At 40.0% G+C, this 21,587-nt stretch overlaps 1 protein-coding gene across 1 annotated transcript in view; it reads left to right on the plus strand.

Annotated features, from left to right (window-relative positions):
* PTPRK (protein tyrosine phosphatase, receptor type, K) overlaps positions 1 to 21,587 on the plus strand; it is a 187,649-nt gene that overhangs the window by 1,544 nt on the left and 164,518 nt on the right. The window contains exon 2 of the mRNA XM_009704781.1: positions 13,733 to 14,026. Within this exon, the coding sequence (XP_009703083.1) occupies positions 13,733 to 14,026 (294 nt within the window). The remainder of the gene's footprint in view (positions 1 to 13,732; positions 14,027 to 21,587) is intronic.

Here is a 21,587-nt window from a genome sequence, read left to right on the forward strand (position 1 = left end):
ACAACTGTTCAAACCAAGGATTCAGCTACATCGGGATTCTTAAGCAGTGGCCAGAGGAGCACTTCTTGGGAGGCAAAAGAGCTTAATAAGCATACATGACATTTTCCTTGATACCCTCTCAGCATCTCATTCCTTTCAGCGATGGTGCTGAGCCTGCTGGTTTTCTGATTAGTAAGTGGTAACCTTCATTTGCCCACAGCACCATCTGGCAATGAGCGTGCTACCTTTTTTTGGCACGAAGACCCCTTCCTTCCTTCTTTATTTTTGAGCCTGCCTTCTGTTAACTTCACTTGATGACCTGTATTTGCTGTATTGAAAAAGGTGAAGCTTAATTGAATCCTAATGACTCTCTGGTGTGTGATTTTTGCAGAACTCAGTCACAGTATTACCCCTAGATCATCTCTTTTCCAACATGAAGATCCCTACCCTACTCAGCTGTTTCTCAAATCGGAGTGTTTCATTATTTCAGTCACCAATGTTGCTATTTTACTGAAACCTAGTCGTAAATAGGCAGATGCCTTGACATAGACAGGTCTGGAGTATTGTTCAGGACGGTACTCTTTAGGTGATGAGCACAGTATTTAACAACAGTGCTGCCCCATCTTCCCACCCGGTGGAAGTGCAGACGGGATTTCAAAGCCAGGCTTCCCCAGTCGTCTGCCATCACGTTGTCCATTTGTTCTGAGGGAGCGCTTCTACAAACTCGAGCGCGAGAGCTTCTGCCTCTCAGGTGAGTGGTATAGATATGGTATGCAACCCACGTCTTAAGGTATGGTTAACTCTTAATTGCTAATGAGTGAACATCGAGCAGTATGGATTAGTTGTGCTGTAGATCTGCAGGCGCTCGAGCTGGCTTTTATTGATTGTCCGGTTAGGTTATGGTTGAATGGATCTATTTCTTGTGAGACCAGAAAGATAATCGGTGACTTCCTAATCAGATTTTTTGCGGTATAAGCAGTCACACTAATCACATAAATATTACTGCAGAAAAGCAAATGTTTGTGCTTATTTTCAGTAGAAATAAGATGCAAAATTTAGACTCCATTACTGTACTCGGAGACTTGTTATTCCAGAATAAATGGCTGGTAGGTTTTTTGTCATATTGATACTTTGAATCTTTGTTGGAACAAAATAAAGATAATAGGATATTATCAAGGCATAAAAGGCTTCTTCAAAGTATTCCTCAGAACATATCTTTATAATCCAAATCATCTAACGCACATGCTCATTTTTAAGCTGTCTATGCTTTTATGCCCTGTAGTGAATATGGGATTTGGTGCACTGGGTGTCAATTTAATTACAAGGATACCCTCTTAGAGCAATGCTGTCATACTTGACAATACAGACATTTTCAAACTCCTTAACAAAACAACCCCACCTGAAAAGTAGATTATGAAAATATCCCAATAAAACCAGTCTAAATACTTTCTTAGGTCAAAAAGCTACCATATTTTCAGTCAATCTAGTGTGCCGCTTTCTCTTTCGAAGGCAAATATTCTCATTCCCTGTTTTTGTTGCATCAGCTAAAAAAAAGCCCTTAAACCAACTTGGCCTCTCAGGAGTGAAGCTGTTCTCATGATATAAATGAAATGATCACCCCTTTCCGTTGACTACGTAAGAATTCCATCACCAAATTCACTCTTCCATTTCTACGTCACAACATTGCTTTATCAAAACTCTTAGTAAATCAATATATTCTGTTCATTCCTTTAAAGAAATATATATCATAGTGTGTTTCTTATTAGCATGCAGAAGAAGTGGTGAGGATTTTTCTTCTGATTTGTTTTTCTAGAAGGCTCTTCCAGGCTTTTCATCACAGTCAAAATCCATTTGGCAACGAGGAGGTGGGCAGCTGCTTTGTCACCTATTCCCTTTATTTCATAGGTATTTCTTACCATCTAAGTGCTGTGGCAAGGATGTTGGTTCCTTTTGGCTACCTGTATTCCCCTCGCCCCTTTCTGAAGGTGGCTTCAATGGTAAAGCTAAGCAGATGTAGTGGCCAGCACCCGCTGAGAAGGCAGTCTCAATCCTTGCCCTCCCTTTTCCTCTCTCTCAAACACCTGGACTTGTGCTCCTGCTTCTGTGCTGACACTGACTCTTGTCTAAAGTCACTGGGAGCTGCTTCAGGGACACAGGAAAGCAGGAAACCTCCACGTACCCCCTTCCCCAAGATCAGTTTTAAACCTAAACTGCCTTGGATGTGGAGTAGATGAGCGGCACTGCAAGCGGCACTGATGGTGGGAAGTAGAGGAGCAGGGTTGCCCTTTCAGGTGGGCGTTAGATGATGTGTAATTCACATCTGTGATGTAAAACTGTGGTGTAAAAATTAACCAAGTGGGTTTCCATTTTGGTTTCTGTTGATTCACTGCATAGATTGAGGTAAGTGTCTCAGTGCTTCCTAAAATTAGCCCCCTTCTCTGTCATTCCGGTGGGCTGCCTTCTGGCATTTTTTGGCAAGCAATCTTTGGGCATGCTGTAATAAGAAATGTGAAGATATTGCTGGTGGGAACATCTAAATGTGTCTTGGAAAAGGTTGTGAATAGAAATAGAGGGATTCAAGCAAGGAAACAGTCCCTCAAAAACAAATTTGCTCAGAAGTGATGGATTCTGTCATTTTTCCCCATAGACTTGAATAGTCGAAGTACACCCAAAATCTCTAGATAAACATTAATGTGTAGCCCATGTACTAAATTGTATCCATTTTTCCTTTCATGGTAGTATTGAAGTGCTGACAGACGGCTTTTAACTTCAATGAAATGGGATACTTGAGGAAGAACTTGGGGAAAGGGAGACATTTATCCTGGTCTACGGGCCTTCCTGGATGCCCTGCCAGTCTGATGAGGAAGGTTTTAAGTTCGTCTCTGTCCCCTGTGCACTTGTAAGGGTGTTACCTCAGTAATGTCATGTGTGGGCTGCTTTCCTTCCTTCCTGCTCCCACCTCCATGCATCAAGGTCCATGGTTTGGGTTAATGCTTACAGTAAAATCAGCCTTTAAAATACATAGCTTCCTTCAGCTGATGGATTAAATAACCAGAAACAGAAGGATACAGAGGCACAGGAGGAGAATTCGGGGCTACCGAGATGGGCTCCCTGGTGCTGCTGGTCAGGTAAAGGTGAAGGAGAACAGCGCAAGGTGGTGGTGTAGGAGCAGCCTCAAGCAAGTGGTTTGGTACACAGCCCTGTAGGCGTGCAAACAGCTCTCAGGCACTTGGCTGTTGTACTGAAAAACCTGCACAGGTACTACATGGCAGTGAGCAGTTCTGGGAATGCTGGCGGTATCTCAGGTGCCAGGCGGGCAAGTGTATCACGGGATGGGGGGAGATCTGGGAAGGCGAGGTGTCCATGACTTGCCTCTTACATGCTTGAAGTTTCTGTAATATCTATTAAATAAAACTGTAAATGCTTGGAAGGCAAAACCGTGCCAGATATTCCTTTCTGCTGCAAGTCCTTCATATTTCAGTACCCTTCTGGCACAGTGAAGTGTACAGCTCATTACACTTAAAGAGCATGATACAGTTTTGAATTCTGCCTGGCCATGGTACTGTCCGAACAGCACACGAACCATTTTTCTCTGTCATTTAAAAGGACATGCAGGAAAGCTGATAAAAATTTGGATTAGTGCTGACCAGATATTATGTGATTTCCAAAGTGAGACAGACATACAGGAGTCTTCCAGGACAGAGAAACACCCCGTCAGGAGGTCAGCTGGTACCCGGGGAAGCGCCCATCTCCCAGGTGGCACAGTCGTGCCATCAGTTGAAGAAAGCTCCACCTTACCTGAGAAATACGGCTGGGCTGCCTGTAGGTATTTCCATGTTGTTATCGCTAGCCTCATGCAGGTAGGGTAAATGGTTTTCACTGAACTCTGGGAGTGCTGACTGCGTGAATTTTTTTAGCTTTCAAGTAGAGAAGTAGAGCTAGTAAGGCATAAATCTGTGATAGTTTTCTTCCTTTTTTTTTCCCTTTTTTTTTCCCCCCCCCCCCCGCCGCTGAATTCTACTGAAAAACTCTAGTTTTGCTACCAGGTGTTTGGAGTATTTGGGTTTGATTATAAATATGTCACTGTAACACTTGTCCGACAGAAAGTTTCTGCACTTTGTTTGTTTAGACAGTAAACTGAATGTAGGTGTGACTATAGCATCAACAGATACAACAACAATGCAAAAATCTTTGCAGTATCAGTTTATTGGACCAGTTCAAACTTGAAAGAAAACAAACACATGAAACATCCGAGTACTTGAGAAGCAGGAAGAAGAAGAAAATTATATTCTCATTACATAACTATGTAAAAGAAAATCCTGGAGTGCCTAAAATAATATTTTGTTCTTCCTCAGGCACTCTTTTCCTAATCTCTAGTTTTATTCCTTCTCATCATTGAAGCATGTCGATGTGTATGTGGAATGCAGTATTGTCAAAATAACCCATTGCAAAGCCTTGTGGAGTTGAGAGTAATTCTTTCTTGGGAAGTACCAATTTTTGAAGAAGGCATTCAATTTTGTTCTTAACCTGCTGGTTCCTGACAATGAAGCAGATAAAATATTTCTTTCCAACAATAATCTCGATGTTGAGATCTCAAGGGAATTACTGATACATGTGGATAATGAAGTCATTGTGATCAAGTCTTTGCCTGAGACATTTCTATAGCTGACTCATTTATACTGAGTGAGTTTTTTAATTTTTTTTTTAAAGATTTGAATGTCTTCTCATTACAGGAACTTCTTTTTCTTACATGTTTTCATTTTTCCTGTAGGACTGTACTGCATAAATGTCTTTAACACAATGCAATCATTTTGACAAAATATGTCATACTCTTCTAATAGATTCCCAGAGTAGCATGGCCTACTATCATTCAATAAATAGGCATGTATTCTGTACATAAGTTGTGTACAGGAATGACATGCTCCAATTTTTAGAGAGACTTTTTTTTTTACATGTAAGCTGGGCATGAGCTTAACCTTGTTTACAGTTTCTGCTGACAATGCTAAAGCTGCACACTGTTCCTTTTATTTAAAGGAAGATAATAAAATGAATGCAGTGATGTTTCAAATCAAGGTGAATAAAATGCCACAGTGATGCATAGGATATAAAATCACTATGTAGAAGTTAGCAGTTTTCACTGTTGAAATAATTCTTATTTCAGCACTTCAGATGGTCAGTAACTGCAGCATCACTTAAAATAAATACATTTTAGCTGCATGAGCTTGCAGACACTGTTGTATGTACCTCACAAACTCGATATCTTAGGCAGGTGCTCAAAGATAAATCAGTAGTTTGAGGTGCACTTGTGACATAGTATCCCCATTTGCAGACCCAAAATTAGAGACGATACTATGGTGAAATAGGGGCAGTATCATACCTAGGCCATCGTTGTGAGCTCACTGTTCAATTTGCTGTTTCTGTTTGTTGCTCTTTTTTCTTCAGTAAGTGAGCCTCTAGGTAATAACCTGAATCTCACTGTGTTACGGATATTTATTTTAAATGTTTGTTTAAAATAGATTCATTCAGTTTTTCCATTCCAAGTAATAAAAGACAATGAAAATGGTCTTGCAGACTCTGAAGTGAGTTAGATAAATCACTTGATACAACCTGGTCACTAAGCTGTGGCTTAGAATGGGTTCTTTTGTTCCAGACAACTAGCTTTCTTAATTAAAATGTAACATTTTGTACATATTGTGTCTCAACCTCAGGACTAGCAACTAGTACCAGATACTGAACAGCTGTGATAAATTGTATTTTAACGTCACAGAGAGAATGTTTTTGGAGTCACAGGAATTAAGTCTGCATGAGCATCATGAAAAGAAAGAAAAGAGCTGGAGAAAAAGCTTTGTGGCAGAATACTAGATCACAAGCTGTTCAAGTTTCTCCATGCAGCCACCATCACTTATGGTCGCAGGACACCAACAGAGATAAGTCTGAATTAGTTTTTGATTGTTTTTTGGAAAAATATAAAGGGATGATTGTGGCTATTTGGAACACTTAACTGTAAAAACCTACTGATTTCTATGTGATTTTCTACATGAAATCATTACATGGTGTAATACGTTAAAGTCAGTTATATTCTGACAAGGTTTTTGCTGCCGTCTTTTCAGTATACTTTTGGAGGGAGATGTTGTTAACTTGCATAACGTACATGAGCGGGAGGAACCCACAATAAATGCTTCCTCCAAGTTATCTGCAGAAGACAATGATACCAAAAAAAAAAAAAAGCCAAAAAACAGGGAGCAATAGAAATTTTTCTATCAGAAGAAAATAACAATGTAGAAAAATTAAGCAGCTGTTAAAAAGATTTAAACTTGATGAGCAGAGAAAAGTTTTTAACCCTTGGGGAAAACAAACAAACAAACAGATTTCTTGCAAAAATGGTAAATGAGTTTATGAACAAATAGAGAAGCCAAGCAATGGCTTAAGGAAATATTAATTAAACCTGAAGAATGGCCAAGACTTATGAGAGCTCCAGAGGGCTTGCAGCTGGTGGGGTTTTAATTGTATGAATCTATAACCAGTGTTTGGTCTTGAAGGTAGAGGAGGTGATTCTAAAACCCCTCTGAGGTCTCGGTGTGTTGTTTTGAGTGTTACAGCTGGTTTAAGCAAGTGTACCCTCCTGCAGCGTGCAACATGCACTGCCTGCAGTCGAGCTCATCCTCCTGAAGCCTGTTTGTGACTGCTGAAGCCTGGTTTTGACCGCCACTGTGCCTTTTGAGGTGAGACACAGGACCAAGAATGAGTTGGGTTGTGGTGGCTCCTGCCCAGCTGCTGGTGTGTAACCAGTACAGTCTACCCAACGGAGGGGGTAGGAAGGTGGTAGGCAAAAGTGTAGCCCTTGGGGGGAAAAAGAGGTTGGGAGCTGGCTGGGAACAGAAAAGGCTGTTGTGGCAGAAGCCTCTAGCTCCAACCCTCGCCTTTTCCATGGGAGAACCTACAGCAGTTGAAGACTTGCTTGTGCACCTACTCCCTTATTCGGACATTTTTCAGGTGCCTCATGTCTTTTGGGCAGGAGTAATCTCCGTAGCCGATGCATAGTATGTCTGGACGAGAATAAGCTTACATTTACTCTCCTCCTTTGCCACAAAAATAATGTGAGCTGCCCAGGTGAGAATATCAAACACCACTATACAGTGTGCAAGCAAGAATCCTGTGAGCTAAGCCCGTAACAGCAGCATTTCTCTACTTAAGGATGTGTGTGTGTCTGCATCTTTGAATTGGTTAGTTATGATTGTCCTGATATAACTTTTGTTTATTGGACTTTCTGTGTGAAGTCTTGGCTAGTGGTTAGAAGGTCTGAGAGCAATGTACATACAGAGGTATGTTCTTAGTAATGCAGAAAAATGAAAGTTAGAAGAGTGACAGCTTTTTTCTTTCTTTTTTGTTTTTAAAAAAATCTTTCTTTTCAGAAGCCCAGTAGAGTACTCAACTCCCATTAATGAACTGTCTGCAGTGTGTTGGGCAATCTCTTTGATGCATAGGCTGTTGGGGTTTTTTATGTGTCTTCTGTATGTTATACAACAAAACCATTAAGAACCTAACCACTCACTAGAGATGGCACGTATAGGGTGATGGACTGAGCTGTGAGTGTAGTCTGTCATACAGAGAAAGTGAAAACTCGAGATCTTGTTGGAAATTAAAAAATAAACTGCAGAGGCTTTCTGTGACTTGAAGGTTCGTGATACCTCTGCTGTTAGTCAGATCTGTGCTTTCAGCTTGGGATCCCTCAATCCCCAGTGTTAACTTGCTTTTTTAACTGAGTAGAAGAATTTCTCATCAGGCAAGTTCTGCTTTCTGTAATGCTTCCTCCCCTACTTGGCGAAGCCCCTTGTTTGTGATAATACAGCTTTTTTGGGTGCTGAGGGCAACAGGTCTTGTCAGGCTGCTGTCAGCGTAGAAGACAGCCAGGTGTCCTTTCAGGCAGGCAGAAGTCCAAAAGAGACCTTTTCATCTTAAATTCTGAAATTTTTTTCCTAACAGAGAAATACTTCCTGACCATTTTTGAGAGTTGAATGAAAATATTTCTAGTTCATATTAAAGATACGCCACATGTGGTATGATTTTTTTCTAAAAATAAAAGGAACTCAGTATTTGTGCTGAAAGTCTCCATGGTTTGTTTTTATCCTCAGACTTTTCATAGCTCATTTTGTGTCCACCTTCACGACCGCATAATTTCTTTCAGTTGTACTTCCTTGGAGCCTTACATATTGCTATCATCTTCTATTTTTTCCCCCCCTAACATATAATTTATAAGAAGACATCCAGCCTTGACTGAAAACACTGGGATAGAGAATGCAGAATTTCCTACAGTATTACCAGTTACTGTTCTTCAGTTACTATTCTCACTGTTAAATTTATGGCTTAATACTGTACTTGAATTTAAGCTTTCAGTCACTGCTTCCTGTTAATTCTTTTTTTCCATTGGATTAATCAGCTTTTAAGACAAAGAATTTTGTACTTCACTGCCATAACTCTTTCTGCTAAATCTCGTACATTTTCTCGAACTTTTAAACAAATGTACCTGGTTCTTCAGTTTTTCAAAATTTTATTTATTTATTTTTTTTTAAATATGTGAATCCCTAAAGCCGCGGGTAATCTTCCAGTACAGGAAGAGAACTGAAGCAGTATAGCTGTTGCATGGGATCGGCAGCCGCTTCCCCACGCTCTTCTGGCTCCATGCCATGGGTCTTCTGACGCAGCTTTGCCACAACATCTCCGCATGCAATCTGGAGCCCAGCACCAAGGCACCAGCACGCTTCTGCACTGGTTCAGCTCTGGGCAAACAGGGATTTTCTCCTTGGTCTGTATGCCTTGGGTGTCTCAGGCTGCACTCCCTAGGGCCCCTGGTCCAACAGGGGCTTCGTATGGCAAAGATCAGGCTCTAACTACACATAGCCAGCATGGGTCAGGCACTGAACCTCAGCTAGAAACCCAGAGTACTTGCAAGAAATGTGCAGACGTACTTAGACAGCTTTGCAAGAAATTTCCCCAGTAGGGGAAATGAGTTGATCTAGGTGGGAGCTGAGTCGGTGTTGAGTCATTTGTGGAGGCGTCTCTGCTGTAGTCCCCAGAACATCCAGTATTAGCTGTATTTATATGGATTTATTTGTTTGTTTCTCTGAATTATAAAAAATTTTAAAGGAAATTTGTATTCTTTAGATTTACTTGCTTTCTTGGCAGTTTATGGAAGTTAAGACATACTGATTTTAATTTCTGGAGGGGTGAGGCTGATGTTTGGCTTCTTTTAATAAATGAATGTTTGGTTTTACTTGTAAAAATCAAGCTTTTTATTATTACCTCTGTTGTATGTATTGGATTAAACTGTTGATACTCATCACCGTACCAACTGTAGAGATTTGTGTAAGGTATTTGATGGAGAAGGCTGAACATGCCGTCCCCAGAGGGAAGGCACGCTGCGCCTGTGAGCGAGGGGAACTTGCAGGCTCTGGATGCAGAGTATTCATGTGTGGAGGCTCCGTACGAGGCGGGGTGGGATGGAGAGGGGCAAGAATGAAGGCATGCACCTATCTTCCATGTTTGGGCTGTGTGGTGACCAGCCCTCTCTTCCCCACCTTCCTCAAACCCTTCTGCTGTGAGCAAAGCAACAGTCACCTGTGCGAGAGTTGAAAAACATGACTTCATGTAAGTAAATAAGATTTTATCAAACATGTATCCAGTATCAACTTTTCCTCCAAACTGGAAGAACTTGTAAGATTCTGGTTTGGTGTCATTCCCCCTCCCAGCTTTGGACTGGTCATTGACAGTATATAATTACCACTAAGATACTAATGAAACTCCGTTCCTTTATTTTGAATTTGGGAGGTATTTAGTCTTGGAGGGCAATGTAGTAGGGCTATTGTCACCCAGGCTGGGTAAATAGTATTAAGTAACATAGTATGCATATGTTACTTGGGAATATAGGAAGTTTTATGCATACTAGTTACTGTAGTAATAACACTAGTGACCTTTTCTGGTTGTTTTTTCCATCTATGAATACGTAATTATTTGCATACAATATTTAATATTAAGAATATGACACAACTGCTTAACTGAAGGAAGACCTATAGCTGGGGTTGATGTTGCATGCTTATTCTAGTCATTGATGCCTAAATATCACAGTACATTTAATATATAATGTCATATGCATACTGATGTGAGCATAATGTAGTGCTAGTAGCTCAGCAGAATGGGAACTTTGTACTGATGAAATGTCAGTCTTAATTTTTGATTAACTTAGCTGTGGGCATTTTCTGTCAAAACCAGGACTGACCAAATACTGCAAAATGCTATGCATGAAAATACTTTCCTTTCTTTAATGTCTTCCAGATGTACAAGTGGTCTTTTTTATATAGTCTTTCAGAGATGTTAGTGGCCGTGCATACTGGAAGAGACTTCATCAGATTTAACACCTTTAAGCAGTGGCTAAAAAAATACAGTCAAAAAATAAGTCAGTAATGAAGCTAGTTACACTGGAGAAGGAACTCTAAATTATGTGCTTAGCAAAGGAAGAAATGAAACTCACCATGCAGGGTCTTCGTTCAAACCGTTTAGTGTGAGCATCTTAAATAGCTATTGAAATTGTGATGCTACCAATGAGTTAATAAACCATCCATGGGTTGAAATATTTTTTCATAAAATGTTGTTTAGAACCTTTATGGCTATTCACAGAGGGTTCATGGCTGAGAAAAGGGGAACTGTGCTCAATGAAAATTGCTTGCTAGGAATACTGTATGCTTTAGCCACATCTACTCATAATAATTGAAGGGGGTGGGTTGTTTTTTTGGCAGAAACGAAGGGTCCAGTTCCCCAGTTGGGTTGCAGCGACCAGGGCAGTGGTGAGATGGAGGGAGGTCAGCATGCTGGCTCACCTGGCTGCGGGTGACTGAAAGCCCCCAAATGGATTTGAGGATGGAGGCAGAGTGCCTCGGCAGGGCCCGGGTGGGCAGGGGGGTGGCTGCTGGGCCTCCCCTTCCTGCAGCTCTACCGGTCATCCAGGCTCTGAAAGCTCTCACCTACCTTGGCCAAAGCTGAGTTTTTATGTGGTTTATAAACCAGACCAAACTTCTGAGACGGTGATTTTCTTCAGGGTTCCCTTTCATGCATCATCTTTTTTTTTTTTTTTTTTTTTTCTTCCATACCTCATATAAGAGGTTTTTCGTTTTTGGCAAACTACCTTCTTGGGACACTCTGAAACCGTATTATTTACTACAAGGTGGACCCAGATTGCTCGAGTGAAAAACCAGCAACATCACTTCATTGAAGGTTGTGAATTGTGTTTAAAAACCCACTGACAGAGGAGTATTGTTGATATATGTGACATTTGCTGCAGGAATGGCAACCAAAACATTAATAATGACTTTGTTCTGTCTTTTAGTTATCAATGGCAATTTTTAAACCATAAAAGTTTCAGGTTGCTGTATATATAAAAGGAAATTATGTGGTTTCAAATTGTAATTGGGGCATATTTGATGGATCTGGTTATAGAATAATGAATGAGAATAATTAATAGAAAGTTAATTGGGTAACATCAGAAAAGTTTATCCTGGTATATTGGGATTGCATGCTTCAGTTGATACTTAGTGTACTTTTGGGATTTCTGGTTGCACCTCACCTCTGGTTCTGATAGTATATTGTATTATGAAGAATATTAATAATGCTGCAGAACAATTACTTGTTCATTTGCTAACTGATTAAAATTCATGCATAATTTATTGGAACTGGGAGAGACTTTATAAATAAGTCTCCTTGTCCTCAAGAGCTTAAAAACAAAATGCATATGCTAATAGAAGAATACGCTTTACCTCTTAACATAAAAATTTAATATGCAATGGTATATTAGTCTCATTAATGTGAGGTTTTATTTGTGATAATCGTGCTCTTAGTCAAAGTGTATACTTCTAAACATAGCCTTATGTTTTAGAGGTTTATAACTCGGAGTTAGTAGTGCATCATGCTCATCAACATTTATGTTTTCTGCCGTAATATACACTGACCTTAGAATTCATTAGTTTGACATTTAATGTGTTAGTTCCACAGCAAATAAACTGCCCTCATTAAGCCTGGCTGCATTTCTGAGTTTTGATGCAGGTAGGGCTCTAAATTAGTTCATATGCACATTTCTTGCCAAAACAGGGTAAAACATGTTAATAATTAATTGAGATACTTTCTAGAGTTGTCTATCCCACAGCAGAAATGGGAACACCTTAGAGCATTCACCTTTTCACTCTGGGAGAAGAAAATCCGCTCCGCTTGCAGCCATGTGTACAGATTCCCTGGTCTCCAGCCTGAATGACTTGAGATGCAGCTAATTTAGAAGAAAGTCCACAAGAAATCCTTTTGTACCAAAATGTAGGAGACTTGGTTGCTTACAGAGCTGGTAAATACACTGTTGGGAGCCAGCTCTGGTATCTGAAGGAGAAACTTTACTGCTGGATGTAGAGAACCAGGGACTCGTTAGCTGAACTTCACCATGCAGGGAGGGTGGGATGTCAAAGGGGGTCTGGAGCCCCTCCATCACCGCTCCCCCCCACAGGCTCTATCACTGACACTGGTGGGGTTATTCCCGGGGGGCAGAATATTGCAGTGCTTCTGCATCTTCTCTTGTGCAGAGGGGTGGAGGGGAGCGGTGATGAGAAGGGCCCCCCTCTAGGGAAATCTTACGATCTGGGGTTAAATGTTATTTTTACTGTTCTGGCCATGAGATCCCCTCTACCTGCTCAGAGCTGCCGCGTTGTTAGTTCTGCATCACTGCTGTGTGAAACCCTCGTGTGCATTGAATTTAGCATTGTTGCCTAATTAGCTGAAACAAATTAGTTGAAATATGAGCCATCTGGAATGAAAATGAACCTTCCGTGTTTATCAGTGGATTCATTTTATTAGAAAAGTACATGTTGCTTGTGATTTGTTTCTTAAAATAAATCACGCTGAGGCAATGTGCAGCTTCTCTAAGTAAACATTTCTCAGGGTAAAGGGGAACCTCACGTTCCCGTTTGGTCTGTCGTTACCTTTTCACTTTGCAGCTGTGTTGAAATATTTAGGCAGGCAGAAGCTGATGAGAACAGACAAAGACAAAAGACAACATATATCTCGTTGTTTGAGTTTCTAAATCAGTAGTAAGGTACTGAAGAATACAAGATGATACATCATTGCTATACATCTTTATTTTGTCATTCTACTGGGACTTTTGCTCAGTTCTGAGTATTCTGAATGGCTGTAATAGGCATCTGTACCTTTTACCCTAACTGCATCTGGTGGGTTTCAAATGAACTGCAGAGATACTCTTTTTAAAGAATATTCTGTGCAGGGCTAGTGTATCAACTATCGCAACTGTTTCTTTAAGGAAAGTACATATGTGACTTCTGTCAATAAAAGAAAATCAGTTATGTTTCTAAAAATCTCAAGTTATTGCATAGTAAATTATAGAAATGAACATGAACCCAGATTTTTTCCAGAAAAAAATGTTAAGAAATAGCAATATGTAAATCAGATAGGATTTTGCGATTGCTAGCTGAGACTTTTAAATGGAAAAAGTAGCATTGGGAAGATGCCGGTGGTGCACTGCTCACTTCCATCAGCTGAAATTCTCCTCAGCTCTTCTTCATTGCTGTCAGTTTTATTTTTGCTTTCGAGTTTTGAAATCTTTGCTGACCAAAATCTGACAACTTTCTGTGGAAAGGGCCCTCTTCTTAATGGGTTTTCCAGCTTTTTTTTTATCAATGATTTTTATTTTTATTTTTTATCTTGCCTACAGAGCCGCCTCGGCCGATAGCACCCCCGCAGCTGCTGGGCGTTGGGCCCACTTACTTGCTCATTCAGCTGAATGCCAACTCAATCATTGGGGACGGACCCATTATCCTGAAAGAAGTGGAGTACCGAATGACGTCTGGGACCTGGACCGAAACCCATGCTGTCAATGCACCGACTTACAAACTCTGGCACTTGGACCCCGACACAGAATATGAGATTCGGGTCCTGCTCACCAGACCAGGTGAAGGTGGGACTGGGCAGCCAGGACCACCGCTCATCACCAGGACCAAATGTGCCGGTGAGTACCGCTTTGGAAAAATGAATAAACAAACAAAACTATTTATTTAATGATTGAATTGCTTGGTGGGCTTGTTAGTGCTAATGAACTTGTAGCAGAACTTCAGGGTTCCCTTGGCACCCACAAGATCTCCAAATTTCTCGTCCAAGAAGGATTTGCTGTGTTCCCAGTTTTGCCCAGTCACTGTCTAGGTTGCTGTTTGCTAACCCTGGGAGGGTAGATTAGGAAATGGGATGTTAGAAATCTCAGAAAACATTTTACTTCTCATGCAAGGAAGGAGACCTCGTAATTTCTGGAAAAGACAAACCACGCGTTTTTTTGTCTTCATGTTTTCACTTAGATTTTAAGTAAACTTGCGCAGAAAGGAACTTGCATGGGAAAAAAAAATCTGTTTAAGAAATAGAATTTTACAAAAAATGGAATGTACTTCTGTGTAATTTAACTTTTTCCAAGCAGATTTGCATGGCCTGCCAGAATCTCCAAGAACTAAAATACATCTAAATTCTCTAACTCCTAAAATATGATTGCAAATATTAATAGAGTTTTTTCTCCACTTTTGACTACGGCCACCAAAATCTCATGCTACTGAATCCTGCAGTCTGCTTCTGGTTTTCAGAGTGCCCCTGCATGGCCGGCACCAAGAGCATTAAGCACTGCCAACTTGTGCTATATGCTGTTCCTTCTAAAGATACTTAAAGTTATTTTAATCTCAGCTTTCATAAGAAGCAAGATAATACCTACATCTCATAGTTGCAGATGAGGAAAATTATAGATTTGAGCATCAGACTGGGAGGCAAATAAGTGGAAATTAAATTGTGAGGTTTTTTTTCCCCTAATCTCAGGACTTTTAGGGCCTGACAGTACTTTTAAGTTTGCACTATATTAGATTTAGTAAAGAGTGCTGATAACCATCTATTCAAAACTGAATTAAAACAGTAAGAAAAAAGAGCTGCAGTTGTGGATTTCTATGTGTCATGTATATGTGTGCATATATAAAACAGAAATATAAATGAAATATTTTTTCACAAGTTGGTTACAGACCTCAGTGGGAGACAGATATCTGAGTTCTCATCTAAGCACGGATGACCACTCATTTTATTTACTTAAGAGGGTCAGGGTCTGGATCAGAAGCCAGACTTCAAGTGGACTAGGTCAGTAGGTGTGAATCTCAGAAAAGTAGACACAGTCTTTTTTTGAAATTGGGCATAGTACTGTCGGAAGCTGAGGCACGCAGCTGGAGCAAGACTAAAGGCATTTTTTGGAATTTATGATCTTATTTATAATTGCGTCTGTCTTTCTTGTGAAGTAATAAGATCTGTGTGTCCATCTCAGTTAAGATGACAGTTGTTGAGACCTAAGTAAAGTTAAAGCATTGATTTTATTGTACTGAACTGGTTTAGGCATTGTTCTGAAAAAGCAGGAATTTGAAAACAGCTTCTGTTTTAAAGAGGCTGAACTGAGACTAACAAATCCCAAATGTTCAGATTCTTTTTCCCAGCGCTTGAAAATATATAATTTCATTTACCCAACTTGTGGCAGACTAAGACTTTTTAATGGAAAAGGAAAAGAAAGGAAGTCATGATTTATGTGACGTATTTTTAGAAGCTAGTTAGGGGAAATAACATTATTGTGTGTGTGATTTTATTTTTAATTCCTTTTAAACTCTAATGCTCACATATAAAACAGCAAAATCTAGTCTGGCTTGAGACGAGTTTTCAACTCGGTTTAATCCACTATGAAATGAACCAAACCAAAAAAAAGAAAAATCTGAACTTCTGTGACAATGTTATTTGAATAATAATGAAATTTCAAGCTGTTTACCTTGTGGGAAGACTGGTTCTTCTCATTCCATGAAAGCAAAGGCAAATGAATGATACTAATAACCAGTTTCAATCAGAAAAAGGTGAGTCAGCAAGGGTTTGTGGAGACTGAAGAATTGTGCCCAGCATCAGGGATGAGTCAGGGACGGCACGGGGTTGAGCGCCAGGTCACCCTGCTGCCTCCTCACCTCTCTGCAAAATGAAGACAGACCTTCCTTTTCCACCCCGTTCTCCCAGGGCTTCTGTAAGATAACTGCAAACCCAAGTCAATATGAATTTATTTTTTTTTAATATTTCGCTCGTAAAAGGCAAACTATAAACATAATAATTAGTCTCTCCTGAAGAGAAGATTTATAAGAAAAGGTAAAGGTAATAATGGAAGAGCTTGCTCTGCGGTCTCTGCTGCTGCTGGTATTGTACGAGTGACTGGCAGGTGATTTACTGTGCTATATTAGATGACTTCTCTGCGGCAATATTTTCTTTCTGGACATTCTTCAATTATTCCTAATTCTTGTTTCTGACAAGATCACTTATTTTTCAGACAGATACTTTCTTTTCTGTCGATGTTCTTTGTCAATTTTGTCTTTCCATAAGTTTTGTACATATTAGTTCAAATTCTGAACCAAGTTATAATTGATTATCTGTTCAGTGTCAAATGGAGTGGTGGGAAATAAATGAATTTTCAGCATGAAGTTTGACTGCTGTCTATACAGATTAAAAAGCACACATTAGCGAACATTGATCTGATGAGTTTTTAATGTTTACATTCCAAGTAGCAGCAGTAGCAAACTCACTGTCACGTCAATAAGAATAGGTTACTATTCTGCTTGCTGTTTGTTTAATATCTAAGCAAATATTAGCATTGTTTTCAAGTGAAGATTGAAAATTATTTTTTCCATAATTCATTCAGTATTTATAATTTCATGACATTTCTTAATAACATATTATTGATCAGTTGACCTGTGCTTTGCTGGAGATGTATGCTACTTCTGAACAATTTGAGAGATGACTGTACTTGGAAGTGCATGTCTGATGCTGAGCTACTATTAGGTATTTAGATCATTTTCTGTCTTCCTCATAGAGCAAAACCAGTGTCTGGTGACTCATTTAGTACATGTTTCTGCTAATGCTAAACAAAATTGTTTTCTAATGAAGAGATAATTCTTCCACTAGTTCAAAGTCCTCCGACAGCCTGTTTGTCTGCCCAGCATTTCCCAGGTAATCTGTCCTGCACTGAAGCAGAGTGGCAGCATTTTGCTAGAAAACTTGTATGTTGTTTTATCAGTCTGCAATTAAAGACAGTGCTGAGCAGTCAAATATGTGAAACCACTGAGTGTTTTTAAATGACTGAAGTAAGACAAACATGTGTGAAGCAGAACATTATTTTCTGACATTATCCTCCTTAATAGCCAGGTGTTTGCTTTGTATTTCCATTTCTAAGCACAGCTGAAGTCGGTGCTGAGCACGGTGTTGTGTTCCTGGCTGCATGTGGTTAGGCACAAATAATTTCAGACTGCTGATGGTGAAGGCTCCTTCCTCCCCATCAATCCTCACATGGCACCTGGGGTTTATTTCAGTACGACTATACCTCTTGCCAGTGTCGTTGCTCAAATTATTCAGTTCTCCAGCATTTTAAAACCAAAACGAAAAGCAGAGGAGAGGGTAGCACTTTAATCGGAAGTAATCCTTGAGGCTGTTTTCTGTGGCTTTGGGGTGTGTTGCCCCTTTGAGCGTAGCCTCTGAGATGTGATTGCCTTTACTTTGGGGGGGTGTTCGAAATATGTGGTAGTCTAAAATTGTCCGCTTAGCCTGCTTTATCAACTGTAAGTTAGAAGTTATTCTCGTACGTTGGCTGCTGCTTCTGAGTAACAGCTCACAGCTCAGTTTTATGATTAACTGATATTTTAGTGGCAAAGGAGGTCAATAGTTCAGCCTGTCCAGAGCTTAATATATGTACACAGCAGAATTGCTCACTCCTACTTTACTGAAGTTCAGTGCAAGGGTGTGATTTTCAGGAAAACATGAAGAATTGTAGAGCAGTTGGAGAAAGTGTCCTGTGGGTTTTCAGTTTTTTCCAAATGACTTGATTTTAGTAAACTCTTGCCTGTATTATTTGGTTTCGATGATAAAATGAATAAGGGGGAGAGGAAGCTTTATAGCTTTATCAGAGCTGAGAATGGAATAATATATATTGATAATGATATTATTATTATTTTTATTTATTTATTATTCCATTATTCAAAATCATTGTCCGTCACAGAGACCTAGCTATCGGTAACAGTCAGCCTCAAGGCACGATAGCGGAGATGCTGGTTCAGTGGTACAGCACTGGCATATGATCGCCTGCAGCTGAAGGCTGCCTGGCTTTTTCAAGTGCAGAATGCTTGTTTACAATTTACACATTTCTTAATTTTGAAAACAATATACACAGAATACAGGATGCTGCTGAATTCACCTCTAGCAAAAAAAAAAAAAGGCAAAACATGGGGAAACATTGAAAAACAAAAGCAAGCTTAATGGTTTTGTTCATTTTTGTTGGGATTTTTAACAGAGGGACCCCAGTGATGTTGCCATTGAGAAAATGACCTTGCGTGGCCATCTGGAGAACTAAAATGTTCTGGTTACATAAAAATTGTAATTGATTTTTAAAATGAGTGAAGTGAAAGGGATGGTGCAGTATAGAATCTGCTTGTACCGCTGTGGGATGCGTACAGTGCTACTTCGATCGGTGGTGTTTGCCTTTTACACTTACAGAGTGAACGTGGCAGGTTCAAGGTAGGGAGCTGGATTTATAGGCTTTGCTGTGTGCTGTACATGAGAATTTAGGATGTTGGTAAGTGAGGCAATGGACTTATAAAATTGGGTACGGTCAACATCGCAGGAGGGTTGTGGAAAATATGGCACTGAAGGGATATGCTGTGCTCTCTGTTTGTCTCTCTTGCGGTACTGCATCTTAAATTCTTATTTAAATCTTTGAAAGCTAATAAAAGTACAGATAAATGTGTGATTTTTTGATAGTTTAATTTTTTTAAAAAGTGGACAGAGAGAAAATATTTACCTTTACAGAAAAGCAGTTGTCTTAATGTTTCAAGCAGAATCTTTACCTTTTTTCCCTCAAAGTAGGTATCGTTAAAGACTTGTGATAGAGCTTCAAGAGGAGCGTAAATACATTTTGAGTGCTTAAATTACGTGTTTTTATTACTCATGTTTTTGTTATTTACAAGTTGAACACTTTTTTAGAATAAAGTAAAGATGAACAACTCGAAACTAAGTGAACGTGCTACTTTTAAATATTATTTTACATTTGTCATTGCAGAAGGGCCCACATTACACCAATATTTATAAGTTGCTGTTGTTTTTACAAATGTGTTTGGCACTCATGACTGTTTCTGGGCTTTTGGCCAGGTAGTAATTGGAAACATTTAAGATCTCTATCAGATACCAGACATCAGAACTATCAGATACCAAATGCACCAGTGTATTGTTCCATATAGGTTAACCAATTGGCTATGATATGGAAAAAAAAGGTATTTAAACAATGGAGAAAGTCTGGATTAAGGAACTTCATCATACTCCATTTAGGATTGAATACCAGAATTGTTACAGAGAGAGCATCCTGTAGAAGAGCTATCTGATTTGGACCATCAGCTTGCACGTGCGACCATATTCCGCTTATTGTGCTGCTTGCCACTGTTCAGATACCCGTACCTCATATAGAATCCTAATGATGCTTATATCCATAAGAAAGGACCGTAGCGCAGCTGACTTACCTAGCGGGAGACCAGGCAGCCTGCCTAGCCAAGTTCTTGTCAGATTGTGTAAATTAAGCATGGTATCCTCTTTTTCAAAGGAGTGCAGTGCTGATGACTCAGTTGAATTGGCAGTAAACTGCAAGTTCAGACACTGACCTCCCCTAAATTAGTTTTCAACTTCTTTTGTTTGCTATATTCAGCCTTGCTTAGTATCATTTTTTTTGGTATTTGCAGCTGCAAGCTCCCTCTGCATCAACTGGAAACTTTTTCTTCTTGCGACGTTGCAAGTGCCATGTTATAAAATGAGACATGGATTTCCTGAATTCTCTCGTGCTTTGTTTTTGGGATAAGCTTTGTTCATGGCTGGTTCTTTATTGCATAGAGTCATATTTCACAGTAAATCACACTGAGGCTCTTCACTTAGAGTTGGGGTAGCAGACCTAGGTAGGTGGGTTCCTCTAGCATGGCCACCCACTTTCAAAGCCTCTGTTGTGTGCAGTGACCTTGTCCTTTGCCTTCTTTCTGAAGTCTCTACCAGTGGGCAGGGCAGGACAAGTTACCTACGGCAAGACGTGGCTACGGTCATTGGCACCTAACATGCTGGCCAGTCAGGGCTTCGGTACAAAGTCCACCAAGTTGAGGGAAGTCCTTCAGTTGAAGTTAGGGGCTCCCTTTCTGCCGAAGGACACTAGGTCAGGATATCGCTTCAGCTGTGTGACGGAGGCTGGGGGAGGAAAAGGAGCAGCTACCAACAGCAGCCAGAGCTCCCTTGTCTTGCAGGCGATTCCTCCATCCCCTGTCTCGCCTCAGCTTGTTCGGCAGCTTTTCCCAGAGCAGAGCGTGCCACAGCACTGAGTCCGTCGTGATTTATCCAAAGTGCGTGTAACTAGTCAATAGATCACACTTCTGAGAGGAGCACTGTCTGTGGCAGGAAAATGTATTGCGGTACATTAATCCACGGCACCCATTCCAGCTGTAAAAGAATGGACATGGGCAATAATTCATATTGTAGCACTTGAAAATGCTATGGGTGCACCCGGGCCAGATAACTCAGAGCCTGATCATAGCTTCTTCAGAGTTTGGGGACTGACGTTCACAGATTTTTGGTCTGTGTTCGCTTCCGAAGAACATGTCTGCAGGTTGAGATAATCTTACCCTTTCAGAAGACTGGAGCTCTTTTTTGAACTGCGACTTCTATTTTTAATTTCAACTGAAATAAATATTTTTTTAGTATGATTCATTAGTGTTCTTGATACTTTTATTTAGTTTGCTTTCGTAATTAAGGAGTCTCAACTGCATAGGGGTGCAATATTACTTTTATAGCGTTTGAGAATTTGTAAGTACCTAAATAAAACAAACTTTTATAGGACTGGCTTTTATTGTACTTTCATTTATCATTCTATTAAAAATTAAGCAGGGAAAATTTTAATAAGGTTTTGAAAGTTACTGTGGTCATTGCAGCACTTAAATATACAATTTTGGAAGCACAGTAATTTTTCACTGTTACTTGGGCACTATTGGCGGAGTAGTGCGGAATAGGTAAGAAGGGCTGTGAGTAGCAGGAGTGGTGATGTGGAAGGGTGGAAGAGGAAAGCAGTACCAGCAGTGTATGCTGGGGGGAGGGATGTTGATGAGATTTCCCAAATGCATTCCTTATTCTTTTTCTCTCCCCCGTATGTCTTTCTCCTCCAAAGCCGTTGCAGAGAAATATCATGTCGTTCATGCTAGTGTGAGATCTGGATAAAGTTCAGATTGACATCTTTCCAAGGTTAGGACAGGCTTCTCGAAAACCCTCGTTCTTATTGACATTGATTCTTTGGGCTTTATTCTGCTAGATGAATCTTTGTTTTTCATTTAATTCTTGTTTGCTTTTTTTTATTTTTTTCAACTTTGTTTCATTTTAAAAGTGGGCAGCATAATTCTTTCCTCCTGATTTGACCGTAGACTGTGTGAGGCAGAACTGAGTGAATTTCACTTTCTTCATTTTAT

Source organism: Cariama cristata, unplaced genomic scaffold, assembly GCF_000690535.1.
Source record: "Cariama cristata isolate BGI_N322 unplaced genomic scaffold, ASM69053v1 scaffold4797, whole genome shotgun sequence".
Classification (NCBI taxonomy): domain Eukaryota; kingdom Metazoa; phylum Chordata; class Aves; order Cariamiformes; family Cariamidae; genus Cariama; species Cariama cristata.